We start from the raw sequence: 15,109 nt of genomic DNA, 5'->3' as shown, positions 1-15,109 counted from the left end.
TGTTTTTTACACTGAATAACTGAATAACCTACGCACATGTCTTTGACTCTCACAGATCACTCACATGGGAAACCCTTTCAGTGCTGGAGATCCTACAGCCCTTCAAACACTTCCTCTAAAAACAAATTCCAACAATCCTTATACAAATATAATAACTACACCTACATTGTGCTTCCATAAAGACAAGGGCAGAGATTCAAATCCATGCATTAGCTGGTGCCCCACTATAGAGGTAGCAGAGACCTCATTATACAGCTAACTCTCCTGCAGTGAAATCATTCAGGGCACCTCAATGTAGTGAGGGGAGAAGAGCAACAAGCCATTCCATAGTGCTCTGAATGTCTCCTCTCTGAGGAGAGAAATAATGAATAATGAATAATGAATAATGAAGCTTGGGGGTATCCTGCGGTGAAGTTAGATTTTTTCTTTTTACGGCCGTCTCTCTCCTCCATTCTTCTCAGTTTTACGAGCGTGTTTTTAATCTCTGATGATGATCTTTCTAGAGCGGCAGAGTATATTACAGTTGCCAGCTCCCATTGTAAACCATCAAAGATCCATATTTACAATGTGTTTCAACAGCCTCGCTGAAATCTTAATGTGTGTGTGTCAGAGTGTGTGTGTGTCAATGCTGGTGGTTGCTTGTGTGATTGTATGGCTGGTCGCTCGTGTGATTGTGTGGCTGGTTGCTTGTGTGATTGTGTGTCTGGTCGCTTGTGTGATTGTGTGTCTGGTCGCTCGTGTGACTGTGTGGCTGATTGCTCGTGTGATTGTGTGTCTGTTCGCTCATGTGATTGTATGGCTGGTTGCTCGTGTGATTTTATGGCTGGTCACTCGTGTAATTGTGTGGATAGTCACTCGTGTGATTGTGTGACTGGTCGCACGTTTGACTGGTTGCTCGTGTGATTGTGTGGCTGGTCACTCGTGTGACTGGTTGCTCATGTGATTGTGTGGCTGTTCGCTCATGTGATTGTGTGGCTGTTCGCTCATGTGATTGTGTGGCTGGTCGCTCATGTGATTGTGTGGCTGGTCATTCGTGTGATTGTGTGGCTGGCCACTCGTGTGATTGTGTTTCTGGTTGCTCGTGTGATTGTGTGTCTGGTCACTCGTGTAATTGTGTGGCTGGTTGCTTGTGTGATTGTGTGTCTGGTCACTGGTGTGATTGTGTGGCTGGTCACTTGTGTGAGGCAGGCATCCCCAAGCGATGACATGAAGGCATCCACAAGCGATGACATGAAGGCATCCACAATCGATGATGTGCGGGGAGTCAGGACAAGCTGGGGTGCGGGTTTTGGCCCTCTTCTTGGCCACTGCGGCCAGGCGGTTCTTCTCCGTGCTTCCCTCAGCAGCCTATGCAAGGGCTGCTGAGGACCGCCAGCATCCAGTCCTGGTCCTCCTGGTGCAGGGAGAGGCAGCTCCTGCTCCTCTACCCCTGATAGTGATGGAGGCAAAGGCAGCTCCAGCTCCTCTCCTCGTGATGGTGGGGAAAGTGATTCATCCTCTGCTGGTGGAAAGGGACCCAGCAGGTATTCACCCTCTGCTGGTGGAAAGGAACCCAGCAGGCATTCACCCACTGCTGGTGGAAAGGGACCCAGCAGGCATTCACCCTCTGCTGGTGGAAAAGGGACCCAGCAGGCATTCACCCACTGCTGGTGGAGGTGGCAGAGGCAGAGGCAGCTCCAGCTGCTCTGCTCCTGCTGGTGACGGAGGTAGAGGCAGCTCCTGCTGCTCTGCTCCTGGCAGTGGATGAGAGGCAGCTCCTGTTGCTCTGCTCTTGGCGGTGGAGGAGGTAGAGGAGGAGGCAGCTTTTGCTGCTCTGCTCCTGCCGGTGGAGGTAGATGCAGTTTCTGCTGCTCTGTTCCTGGCGGTGGAAGTGGTGGAGGTGGGAGCAGCTTGTAGCCTACTGGCGTCAGAGGTGGGAGCGGCATGTAGTCTACCCTTGTTACAGGGGACTGGTGTGGCTCTCCCTCACTTGCAGGAGACTGGTGCGACTCTTCCTTACTTGCAAGGGACTGGTGCAGCTCTCCCTTGCTTGCAGGGCACAAAATCAGCAGACATTCTTCCTCTGCTGGTGGAGATGGAATCAGCAGGCATTCTTCCTCTGCTGGAGGAGATAGAAACAGCAGGCATTCTTCCTCTGCTGGTGGAGGTGGAAAAAGCTGTCCCTCGGGCTTTGGATTCCTGCGGTCTCCCCATCTAGTCACTGGACGCTCAAGTTCCCCCCCCCGTATGGGCGCTGGATGCTCATGGTCCCCCCCCATCTGGGCGCTGGATGCTCACGGTCCCCCTGTCTGGGCACTGGATGCACAAGCTCCTCCCCCTCTGTGTATTGTGTGAGGCAGATGGTAAACGTGTGCCCATACACCCCACAGCCGGGGCACAACTCCGCCACAAGGTTCTTTAAAAAAAAAACTCCCAACCGTTATCCCCAGCCTCCTCCTGCTGTTGCTACAGTTGCTGCTGCCACTTTCCCACTCCTCCTCCTCCTCTTGGAAGGGGCAGACAGCCACCATGTTCATGTACACCCCGCAGGCAAGGCACCAGCTTTGATTTCTCTGATTCGCATTGCTGGAGGGAGAAGAACAAAATGCCTGATATTCCCATATTCTAGTTCTCAGAATGAAACACACAGATGAATGCACTTGCACACCCCTCCATGCAATCAGCTTGCAGACCCTCACGCTGTGAGTAGCGGTCTGAGCACTTTGTGCTTATTGTGTGGTGTAGGGAGAGGTGCTCAGGTATCAATGTTAGGGGTTGTGTTAAAATTGATAGTTTATCAGTAAAACAGAATTTCAAAAGAAAGCTCAAGATTAAGAACCAGGAGGAAGGGGAGCAGAGCTGCAGAATATTACCAGTCAAGACTGGCAGAGAGGAGAATGCACAGTCAGCACAAACAGCACCATGGGTCGATCGTATGAAAACTCAAAGTAATTACTGTCAGAAACACCCTTAAATCCCTCTCAGGGGTCAGTCTGCACTCTCTCAGGGGTCTGTCAGAGTCCCTAGCACTCTGCAAACACAAGCTCAGTGAACACAGCACCTCAGGAGTGGAAGACAGCCAGGCACCCTGCCTCAGGGTTAACCCTTCATCTCCCAGGCTGCAATGGCTGGGAGAGCTGGCAGATAACCCCTCCTGTGTGGGTTGAACTGGTCTGGGGCTGAAACCAAAAGGCAAGCACACCTCCAACACAATATTCTGACTGCCAGCGTCTCAGATACAGCTGCTCCTGCGTCCCAGGTCACTCCTGCCACCTCACAGCTTCGTCAGGCTGCACTGTGCAGGTCGCCTGCAGGTAAGAAGCCACTGAGTCCAGTCTATATTTCTGTTGTCCAGCAGAGTTTATGTTCTGCCTCAATTGAAGAGTCTGAAACCTGCTTGAAAATGTATGTACTGACTTTGTGTTTATCTTACTGTTACAAGTATTATTATTTTTGTACTCATTTTTTGATGAAAGCATTTTTTAAAATCATCTACTGTGCTATTACTATTTATATTTTTACATGCTGAGAGAAACACAGATGAGACAGTAGGAGATATTTCTTTGTGCCGGTCTCCAAAACATTGAGCTGAGTTCATAAAACTGTGTGCATACACCGGTATGAGTAAGAGATTACTAACATATGCACACTACAGCACAGTGCACACACACACGCACAATTCATTCATCTTTGTCTTTTTTGCCTGTCGGTGTGTTGGTTTTGTATTGGTGTGGTGTTTGTGTGTGTGGGGGGGTTTATTGGAGGCCAACCGGACACCACATTCATTTTGCTTTAGTGTTAGTTTGTTTAGTTCTATTTACTTTCTTACTCACCTGTACCTTCCACTGTTTTAGTGCGGTTATGTCTTTCAGACCAGCCCATTACCAGCCAGTTCCAGAGAAGTTTGCAGGCTGCTTAGGAACAGGAACCCCAGACAAAGCCGCTCTACTCCTGCCCCCCTCCCGGAGAGGAAACCGGCTGACCTTCGGACCCTACTCGGCCCTGCGCAAGTGACTCATTTTTACTCAATCAGCTGTCGTCAGAAATACTAAATACTAGTTCATTGGGCTTGTTGGATTATCTCTCCCCCACAGGGGCCTTGAATCCTGCAGACAATGGAGGCTGTTCAGAGTGCTAAAGAATATACATCTGCCAGGACCTGGACTCATCTCAAATGTCCTGGAAGTTTCATAAAACACAGCCATTTTTAAACAAGAGATTTTGAACCACTTTTAAGATCCTTTTTAATTTTCTGAACAATTTTTTTTAATCTATAACGTTTTGGCTGATCAAATTCTTCTATTGTGGCTTTCCTTGTTATAACGTGAGCGGAGTGGAGAAATAACCTTAGATCAGGGAAAAAACTCTCTATTTCTACTCCCCTTTTCCCTTTTGTTTCTATCATAAAATCATTTACCTGCTCAAGTGTGTATAACTTTTTCTTACTGACGGGTTGGCTATCAGGGATGTCTGAGAGCCTTCACGCCGTGACCTTAGGAACAGCTGAGAAGGCGAGTAGTCAGTCTCTTTTTTGGGTCCTCTCGCTCGCCCCCGAGAATCCGTTCCTCCGCAGCTCCCTCCGACTCCCCGACACCGGTCTCTGCTACAGCCGGCACCATTTCAGGCGGCTGAGATTCAGCTAGCGGAGAGTCTTGCACCGCGCCCGGCTCACCCTGCGCTGTGCTCTCTTCCTCCGCGTTGGGAGGGACTGACGCCCCGCCTGGAGCCCGCAGTCTCCCTGTCTGCACGGGTTCGGAGTTCTGCACTGGCTGCGCTCTGCCATCCGGCAGCTCTGCAGCCTTCCGCTGAATTCGTGTCTTTTTCGCTACTACCTTGAATGATTCTTCACCATTCTCAGTAGTAGCGGTATTATCCTCCGAACCCGTCAGTGACAGGCTGCGGCTGGGTCTCTTTGTGTGAGGCCGTGGTGTTGGTGGTTCTGCTCCGGTTTCCCTCTGGATCGCCCCCTCCTCGGTCAGCACGGGCTCGCTCTGCGGCTGCGCTGGGGGAGCCGACTCTTCCTCCCGCTCACCCCCAACACCCCCGACTTCCTCCCCGCCAGCATCGCCCTGATCCTGCCCTGTCTCCGCTCTAGCCTCCTTTCTCGGGCAGGCTTTTCTCTGGTGTCCCTGTTCTCCACAGTAAAAACATCTCATCGTTTCGGAACTGACAAAAACTACACAATTCATCCCTTCCACGTTAAAATTCCAGGCAACATTAATGACTTGGTTAGGATCATTTAGTAAGACAAACGCCTGCCTTCTAAACGACATGACGTGCCTAACACTGTTATTTTTGCACCCCAGCGGGATTCCCTTAATCGGGGACACCAGTTTACCAAAACGAGCTAAATTCTTTTCTAATTGCTCATTTTTTAAAAACGGAGGCACATTAGAAATAATAACTTTCGTAACCGGGGTTACTAGAGGGGAAACCTGAACAAATTCACCTTTTACTGTAAATCCTTCCTCTACCAGCTTGTGTACCAGAGACACCTCCACTAAAAATATTACCAGCGCTTTATTCATTCTTGACGCCGACATAATATTTTCAAACCCCACCACCTCTCCTACTGCCAGCAGGCACTCCTCCACCGAAACCCCGGGGTCAGGCAGGCAACGGACCCCGTGTCGGCGGGTGAGAGCCCCCAGCCCTCCTGAACGAGACCCCATAACGGGATCTCCAAACAAACAACAAACAAACAAACACACACACACACCACTAACCAACAAACAAACAAACACACAAAAAGAACAACTAAGTAACTATCAAAACAAACAAACAAAAAATAAATAAATAAATAAATAAATAAATAAATAAAGTTTTAAATTTCCCTGTCCTACCGCACCGGCGTTCCACCTCTCTGCAAGCCCTTCCCACAATCCTCCACGAGAGAGAGAGAGAGAGAGAGAGAGCGAGAGCGAGAGAGAGAGAGCGAGAGAGAGAGAGCGAGAGAGAGAGAGAAAGCGAGAGAGAGAGCCCTCTTCCACCTCCCCGTGTCACTGCCATGATTGACAGACGGGCTCTTCATGGCTCCCGAGCTCCCCCTGCAGGATCATGCACGCACCAAAAAGCCAGCACAGGTCCCACCCTGTTACAATATCCTTTGTAATATTTCTACCAGTAGAGCTCCAATGATAAACACAGCTCAAGGTCTTGAGGGTTATATATTAAAGATTATGTAAACAGCAGATTCGATCGTCACTTTATGAATGTATTTTTGTAAAGCATATCAGTAGCTGGATGGAAGGTGTTCGGTTTGGGAGACAAATGTTCAGATATTTCACTTATGAAGATCATTTTGTTGGTGTTTGTGAGGGACTAACGACGCACTGTAGCATGAGTGAGTGATATTCATTCATTTGTTCTTTTGTAACTCCTTTCTTTCATTCTTTCTGCAGCTGGAATTTCAAATCTCTAGTTCACATCCCAATAAAGAGGGCAGGAGAGACATAAGAAAGTTTACAAATGAGAGGAGGCTATTCGGCCCATCTTGCTCGTTTGGTTGTTAGTAGCTTATTGATCCCAGAATCTCATCAAGCAGCTTCTTAAAGGATCCCACGATGTCAGCTTCAACAACATTACTGCAGAGTCCCACGATTTTCTGTGTAAAAAAAGTGCCTCCTATTTTCTGTTCTGAATGCCCCTTTGTCTAATCTTCATTTGTGACACCTGGTCCTTGTTTCTTTTTTCAGGTCGAAAAAGTCCCTTGGGTCGACATTGTCAAAACCTTTTATAATTTTGAATGCTTGAATCAGGTCGCCATGTAGTCTCTTTATTCCAGACTGAATAGATTCAATTCTTTTAGCCTGTCTGCCTATGACATGCCTTTTAAACCCGGAATAATTCTGGTCGCTCTTCTCTGCAGTCTTTTTAGTGCAGCAATATCCTTTTTGTAGCGAGGTGAGCAGAACTGAACACAATATTCCTAGATGAGGTCTTACTAACGTCTTATTAACTCTTATTAACATTACTTTCCTTTATTTAAATTCAACACTTTTCACTATAAATCAGAGCATTTCGTTGGACTTCTTTTATAGCTTCCACATATTGTCTAGATGAAGACATTTCTGAGTCAACATAAACTCGTAGGTCTTTTTCACAGTGCTGGCTCACCTCCTCCCACACAGGTTAGGGTTAGGGTTAGGGTTAGGGCAGACTTACAATGCTCACAGTAATGATTTGCGCTTAAAGATGCGCTTAAAGATCAGTGGGGCAGTGAAAGAAAAGAGGATGGAACACTGGTTCCAGTTTATACAGCTGCAACTCACAGCAAAGCAAACACAGGAGAGGCACAGGACTGGGGCCCGAGTTCAGATACAGGGCCAATGCAAGTGAAACATCGGTCAAAGAGGCCTCTTACAACCAGCCCAGTGCCGGAAAGGGGCAGGGCGCTGGGGAGGCGTGGGTTCGAGCGGTCCGGGCTGCCCCGCTACATAGGGACTTCTTTAGCCTCCACCCCTCAGACACTCAGAGCCAGCCTGCCCCTGGGCTCTTTCGCTTACTGCCCCCCCCCCCCCCCCCTCCCTGCTCTCCTACCGCTTCCCTATGGAGCAGGGAGGCAAGATCTACTATGATGGCATGGGACAGGAGCTGGCGGACATTCAAGGTGAGAGACTTTCCATCCCTGACCAAGCTGCACAGTGCTTCCATAGACATGCTTCTGCAATGCTTAAAGCCTTATTATAGCTCTCATAGACATGCTTCTGCAATGCTTAGAGCCTTATTATAGCTAGCATATACTATGCTTATATTGCTAGTGGGAGTGTATGTTAAAATGAAATTGAAGAATACAGTACCTACATTATCAATGCTAACGATGAGCTCAGAGGTGGACTAGCTGCTGCTGCCTTGTTGTGGAATCTCATCACCTCATTCAGTAGGACTCTGTCACCTCCCCACAGGCGCCCTGCACCTGACGATCACGCACCCTGAGTTTTACTCATACGTAGACGAGGGCCTGACTGCTGGGAATATGCGCAGCGAGATCCTATTCAGGGCGCCGCTGCCCTCCTTCCTGTCGCTGGTGGACTGCAGAGAGGAGCAGAGGTGTCTGTTCCAGAACTTTGTTATCTCCTATGCAGACATGCTGGCCCAGCAGTCCACCAGGTGAGGCTCGGCTGAGGGGCAGTGATACCCACCCACAGGGCACCTTACAAAGCACTGCAGGATTTCTGCAGCCAGCTGCAGTATAATAATGCGTTTTTGGACAATGTGAATCAGTTATATGGATACAAAGACATAGCTGAGGATACAGGAATGCCCAGCATTCTCGGCTCCTTAATCAGATCTCCCAGAAAGACGCCCCACCAAGTAACTTAATCACCATGTGGCTGTGCAATAGGTGCCATCTTTGCTCCAGGCTGTTCCCCCACTTGAGCCAAGATGGCTGCCAGCCTCAAAAACATTTATTTTAATGTGCAGAATTGGAGCCTGTGTTCCAGTATTGAGCTCTCTTTGTGTTTCACTCAGTAAAGTGAAGGTGTTGTACGGAGGCACTGAGCTGTTTAATTACGAGGTCAGACGCACCTTCCACAATGACATGCTGCTGTCCTTCATCAGCGGTGCCTGCATCATGCTGCTTGTCTGCATCCTCACATCCTTCTCAGGTGCAGTACCATGGACACCTGTGCACTACCATATCACTCCACAGGCACCTATGCGTTTAGATAGGGTTACCATATCACTCCACAGGAACCTGTATGCTTAGACAGGGTTACCATATCACTCCACAGGCACCTGTGTGCTTAGACAGGGTTACCATATCATTCCACAGGCACCTGTATGCTTAGACAGGGTTACCATATCACTCCACAGGCACCTGTGTGCTTAGACAGGGTTACCATATCATTCCACAGGCACCTGTGTGTTTAGACAGGGTTACCACATGGACTGTGGAAACCTGTGTGCTTATTGCCTTGTGGTTACTGCCCTGCCCTGTCTCAGCGAGGGGGAGGGGGAGAGTGTAGCACCATGGGCACGTGTGCTTAGACAGGGTTACCACATGACTCCATGTGCACTGGGACAGTTTGGGACAGTTCAGGCTTTTCAAATCACATCACAATGCAGTCTACATTTAACCTGTCTCGGGTACCTTTCACAGCAGGACTGCACTTAACAGAATGCACTGGGGTGTGAGTTGAGAAGCCTGAACTGGCCCAATCTGTCCTAGTGTACATGGAGTCAATGGTAACCATGTGTTTCTATTTGACCTGAATATTGTACAGCTCCAGTCTCAGCCTTACTTTCTGTGTCCTCCTGCAGACAGAATGATCCACACCGTCGGCAAAGCCACCTTCTTCACCTCCTTCACCACAGCAGCAAAGTACGCAGCCAACACCTTCTCACAGGTAAACACAGAATATACACCTGTGCACAGGTAAACACAGTATATACACCTGTGCACAGGTAAACACAGAATATACACCTGTCCACAGGTAAACACAGCCTATGACTTCTCTCAGGTAAACACAGTAATATGGTTCTCACTCCCTCTGAGATCCCTGCGGTCCATGATTTTGGCCTCTTCATGTCCCTCATTGTGAGCTATTGCTGGATCTCTGTTCTGTTCATGATGCCGGCAGCACTGTATGTGTGGAGCCATTGTGTGGAGCCCCTGGAGAGTGCATGCCAGCACGGTAGGACAGTGAGGGACTCTGTGTGAGTGTTTGTGTGTGTGAGAGTGAAGGACTGTGTGTTTACGAGTTTGTGAGAGGATGTATGGGTAAGTGTGTCTCTATGTGTCTGTGAGTGTTCCGCAGCCCTGGTAACAAGCTTGTCAGAAGGGAGTGAAGGCTCGTTAACAGGAAGTGGACAGCACCCTGCTCTTTGGCTGTTTGGAGTTGTGGATGAATTTCTGACAGCATTGGACAATCCACTCAACACAAGAAGCAGCATTGCTGTGTACTGTTCTACAGGGTTAGATATATGGTGTTGCCTCAGAATCATTTACACTTAACAGCAGTGATATCTGACCTCATTTTACTTAGCAAAACTGACCATTTTGTATTTATTCATTCATGTCAACATATTTCTACAGGACAGAGCCACTGACAGGTAATAGCCAAGGGATTCAGAAATGTCTGTTTCTGTGGTGCCTGTCAATGCCTGGGTGTTTGGGGTGCCTGTCATGCTTGTGTTTGGGGTGCCTATCAATGGCAAGTTAGTGACTGTGCTTCCTTTCTCTCAGCTGCCCTGCCCAGTGCGTGAGGAAGAAGCTGTGCCTGTCCCAGGTTCAGGTGAGGTCTCAGCCACCAATCAACCTTCACCCTTCAATGCACGACAATGGCCACATGCAGAATAGCCCTCCCCAGCACCCGCAAGACCACGCCCATCTGCCCTACCTGGATGATGACACCCCTGCTGTGTGTGGAGGAGGAGCCAGGTGCACTGCCCCGTGTTTTGTGTTCTGTAACAGACTGTTCTTCCCACCCTCCAGGTGTTGCAGAGGATATTCTGCTTCACTCCGTGGTTTTGGAAAATGTCCCATCCCAGTTGGAGCAGCACAGTCTAGGTTTCATCAGCTCCCACATACTGGGGGCGCTGCAGCGCTGGGTGGCTCTTCCTGTCATTGTGGGTAAGTGTGCATCCCAAACCTAGTCAGTGTTCCTCTCATGGTCTCCCCCCCCCCCCCTCTGCCTCTTGCCAGGTGTGTGAGAGACTCCCCCTCTCTCTCTGCCTCTCCCCAGGTGTGTGAGTGATTCCCCTATCTCTCTCTCTGCCTCTCCCCAGGTGTGTGAGAGACTCCCCCCTCTCTCTCTCTGCCTCTCCCCAGGTGTGTGAGTGACTCTCCCCTCTCTCTGTCTCTCCCCAGGTTTGTGAGTGATTCTCCTCTCTCTCTGTGTCTCCCCAGGTGTGTGAGTGACCCCCCCCCCCCCCCCCTCTCTGTCTCTCTCCAGGTGTGTGAGTGACTGCGCTCTCTCTCTCTGCCTCTCCCCAGGTGTGTGATTGACTCCGCGCTCTCTCTGTCTCTCCCCAGGTGTGTGAGTGACTCCGCTCTCTCTCTGCCTTTCCCCAGGTGTGTGAGTGACTCCGCTTTCTCTCTCTCTGCCTCTCCCCAGGTGTGTGAGTGACTTCCCTCTCTCTCTGTCTCTCCCCAGGTGTGTGAGTGACTCCCCCCTATCTCTCTCTCTCTGTCTCTACCCAGGTGTGTGAGAGACTCCCTCTCTCTCTGTCTCTCCCCAGTTGTGTGAGTGACTCCCCCCTATCTCTCTCTCTGTCTCTCCCCAGGTGTGTGAGAGACTCCCTCTCTCTTTGTCTCTCCCCAGGTGCGTGAGTGATTCCCCTCTCTCTCTGCCTCTCCCCAGGTGCATGAGTGATTCCCCTCTCTCTCTGTCTCTCCCCAGGTATGTACGGAGCAATCTTGCTGGTTTTGGCTGGACTCTCCACTCATCTCTGTCCTACGAGCTGAGCTCCTCTGCTGTTCATCCCTGACACCAACATCCAGACTTATCTTTAATTGAAATGAAATCCAGGTCTTCAGTGTAGCACAGGGATTGTTGTGAGAAATGAACCTTGGCTTCCCTGTTTCAGGGGTTATTCTGTCTCGCTGACCCATCACCTTTGATCCCTGGCAGGGCTGTTCCAGCAGAAGCCCCACCCCCTTCATGACAACATCCGCACCTGTCCCTCGGACAAGAAGAGGAACCAGAGCAGGCCTGTCCCTCCTGGGGTCAGCGTTCTGGAGGACTGAAAGGCTGCTCATGTATATGTTATGTTAAAGCCCATGTATTTTCAGCCCCCAGGCCCTCCCTTTACTGGGCACAGCTCCTTGTTATCAATCTGCATTGCCATGCACACTCTGCATGTCTGTATGATTACAGTAAGTTTTCAGGGTTGTATGTTTCCCCAGATCCTCTTCTCACTGTGGACGTCTCCAAGTTGGATGCCAATGCAAGCCCCTCAGTTTACAGATTTTCCCTCAACACCAGTGTGCTGTTGCCATGGAAACCCCTGACCTCAGGAAAAGGGGAGGTTCCTTCTTTCCAGGCGAGTGACATGTTCAGTTGAAGCGCCCCGTGTCAGCAGCTTCACATTCAGTCGTGTCTTTTCAGGCAGTGCTTTGAGACGAGATAAAAGGTAGTCCTGTTTTAACCATGTTGTTGAGGCATACCGGGCACCTCACAGTGGCTTCACAAAGAGGCTGACAGTGTGTGTCCAGTGTGGGGCTGCCTGGGTACAGCTGCCCCCACAAGTGGATGATTACCTCTGGGACCTGCGACCCCCGGCAGGGCTGGAGTGCAGACTTCAGCTTCTATGTTGCACCAACGGAGCTGCAAGACACCAGGTGAGGGTTTGTGTGGTCCTAGGTATTTATACTTGAAATGTAACTATCAGGGATTGGACAGACTTGTATCCCCAGGGTCTTTAACTACCAGGATGTTGCTATGGAATTCTGTCATCAGAACTTGGAAATATACTTGAATCATCATCAGCAGGACTTGAATAATCAGGACCATGGCATTCGAGTCTGTGAGTACTGGGGAGTGGGGACTGAACTGTGTGTGCTGGCAGGGTCTACATGGTCTTAGGGTGGACTTTGTGATTGGCTTATCCTATCCTCCTGTCTCTGCTCCATTGTGCATTTGTGCTCATTGTAACCAGACTCCTGTCTCACTCAGACCACATACGGGTGGAAGTCTTCCTTCCAGACCCACTCTGACTACCTCCAATGGGAAAGCTTCCTCCAGCAGTAGCTGGACCTACTCCCACAAATCTCTTCTCTCCAGCGTGGCTTCCAGACCTGCAAGCACTGGAAACAGATCTTCATGGAAATCTCACCTAACCTCCTCTACTACACAACCCTGCATTCCTCCTCCCCTCTATTATACTACCACACCTCCTCCCGCCTCCCCTCCACCACACCACCACACCTCATCACCTCTCTTCCACCATACCTCCTCCCCTCCTTCCCTCCACCACACAACCCTCTCCCCCTCACTGCCATCACACCTTCACAAATCCTCCCTTACTTCCTCCCCACCACACCTCCAGACCTCCTCTTACCTTACCACTCCACCACACATCCTCCCTACTCACCTTCACCACACCTCCTCCCTCACCTCTCTCACCTCCTCACCTCCACACCTCCCTCCTCTCCACCACAACCCCTCCCTCACTTCCTCACCACCACACCTCCTCTCTTCTCACCACATCACCACCACACCTCCTCAATCTTCACCTCCACCACACCTCCTCCCTCACCTCCTCACCACCACACCACCACACCTCCACCTTCCTCCCCACCACACCTCCTCCATCCTCACCTCCACCACACCTCCTCCCACACCTCCCTCACCTCCTCACCACCACACCACCACACCTCCTCCCTCTTCACCTCCACCACAACTCCCTCCCTCCTCACCTCCTCACCACCACATCTCCACACCTCCTGCCTTCTCCACACCTCCTCACCTCATCTCCACCACACCTCCTCACCTCCTTCACATCTCCATACTTCCTCCCTCCCTCCTCACACAACACAACACCTCCACAACACAACCCTCCACCCCTCCTCCCCTCCACCACACATTCTCACCTCCTCACCTAAACCACACCTCCACACCCATCACTCCTCACCTCCTCCACACCTCCTCCCTACTCCCCTCCACCACACTTCCTCACCTCCATCACACCTCCACATGTCCTCACCTCCACCACACCTCTTCGTGTCCTCACCGCCACCACACCTCTTCATCTCCTCACCTCCACCACACCTACTCCCTTCTCACATCCACCATACCTTCCCTCCTCACCTCCACCACACATCCCTCCATCCCTCTTCATCTCCTCACCTCCGCCACATCTCTTTCCTCCTCACCTCCACCACACATCCCTCTTCATCTCATCACCTCCACCACACATCCCTCCATCCCTCTTCATCAACAAAATGCAGTGACAGTTTGACAGTGGAAAAGTAAGTTCAAATGCAATTATCTTTGGATTTTTTCATTTAAAATTATGGGACAAAAGCTGTGCTGTTTTAAGCATAGGACCATATTTAACTTTGCGTCTAAGTGGGTACACTATGGAACCACAGATTCTTAATTTTTTCCTGTGAATGTGTCGTGTTTTTTTTTTTTTTTATTAAAACCACTGCGTTTAGTATTTATTTGGGTTGCCCTCTAGTGGACAAAATTTGAATCTCACTAAATAAAAGACGCCACAGACAGAAGCAGTCAGTGAAATTTTTCAGAACGTGTGTTTTCTAGTCTTCATGCAACATCGTCAAATCAATATTATAGGGTAGTTTTTTCCACAGTTTTTTTTTTTTTTTTTTTTTTTTTTTTACAGTTTCATGTGTGAAATAATGTCTGGAGTAAGACAGTTAGAACATTTCTGAAATTATAACAATTTAGTAGTGTTACAGTAAATGGTTTCATTAGAGTACACTGTAAATGCTGGGTATTTTTACTGTATATCGCAAAATGTATTTTGGTTTCTTATTTTCAGCATTTTTGTTCCACTGCATTTTTTATGCAAACTTTAATCTTCCATCAAATGATTTTATACCATAATGCCCTTACAAAAAAAATCTTAGTACTGCATTATAAATGCAATATTTTGGAATCAGTAGTAACAAATGATACCCATCACGTTTGCTTTTGTGTGGGTATATTCTTCTGTAGGTGTTCACTGCCATCAACATACTCATGGCAGTGGAAAAAAACTCCTTCCTACCATGACTGTTATTCATCCCACCCTGAGCTGAGTCACTACACTTCATCACTTCTGTCAGTAAACAGCCTTAGCTGGCTTCACACACACACACACACACACACACACACACACACACACACACACACACACACACACACACCTGAATGATAATTCAGTCATGTCTGAGAGAAATGACATAAACCATGACAAGCTTTACAAAATTAGACCATTCATTGAAAAACTAAAAAGCAATTTCCAGAAGCATTACTCCCCAACAAAGCAACAAGCTGTAGATGAAACTAGGGTCAAATTCAAAGGATGGTCCAGTGAAGCGAGGCTATAAAATCTCAACCACATGAGAACTCTGAGACATTTTTTTTTTTTTTAACAGTTTTGTTGTTATCAAGGTTCTAGTTTTATTATATGTTCATTACAGTTATGATAGGATCTTATCAAGCCTTGTGTTAAGAAC

The 15,109-nt window shown here is 49.0% G+C and overlaps 1 protein-coding gene across 1 annotated transcript; it reads left to right on the top strand.

Moving 5' to 3' along the window:
• Positions 1-7,307: 7,307 nt before the first annotated feature.
• Positions 7,308-11,671, top strand: disp3 (dispatched RND transporter family member 3). The gene is given in 10 exon segments (XM_041274035.1): positions 7,308-7,490; positions 7,492-7,588; positions 7,884-8,088; positions 8,452-8,588; positions 9,244-9,329; positions 10,169-10,217; positions 10,418-10,555; positions 10,793-10,796; positions 11,209-11,246; positions 11,556-11,671. Coding segments are annotated over 10 exon segments (1,053 nt in total).
• Positions 11,672-15,109: the final 3,438 nt, after the last annotated feature.

The sequence above is a fragment of the Polyodon spathula genome, chromosome 16 (assembly GCF_017654505.1).
Source record: "Polyodon spathula isolate WHYD16114869_AA chromosome 16, ASM1765450v1, whole genome shotgun sequence".
NCBI classification, from domain to species: Eukaryota; Metazoa; Chordata; class Actinopteri; order Acipenseriformes; family Polyodontidae; genus Polyodon; species Polyodon spathula.
Note: the sequence above shows the minus strand (reverse complement) of the source record. Positions and strands in the feature narration are given on the sequence as shown.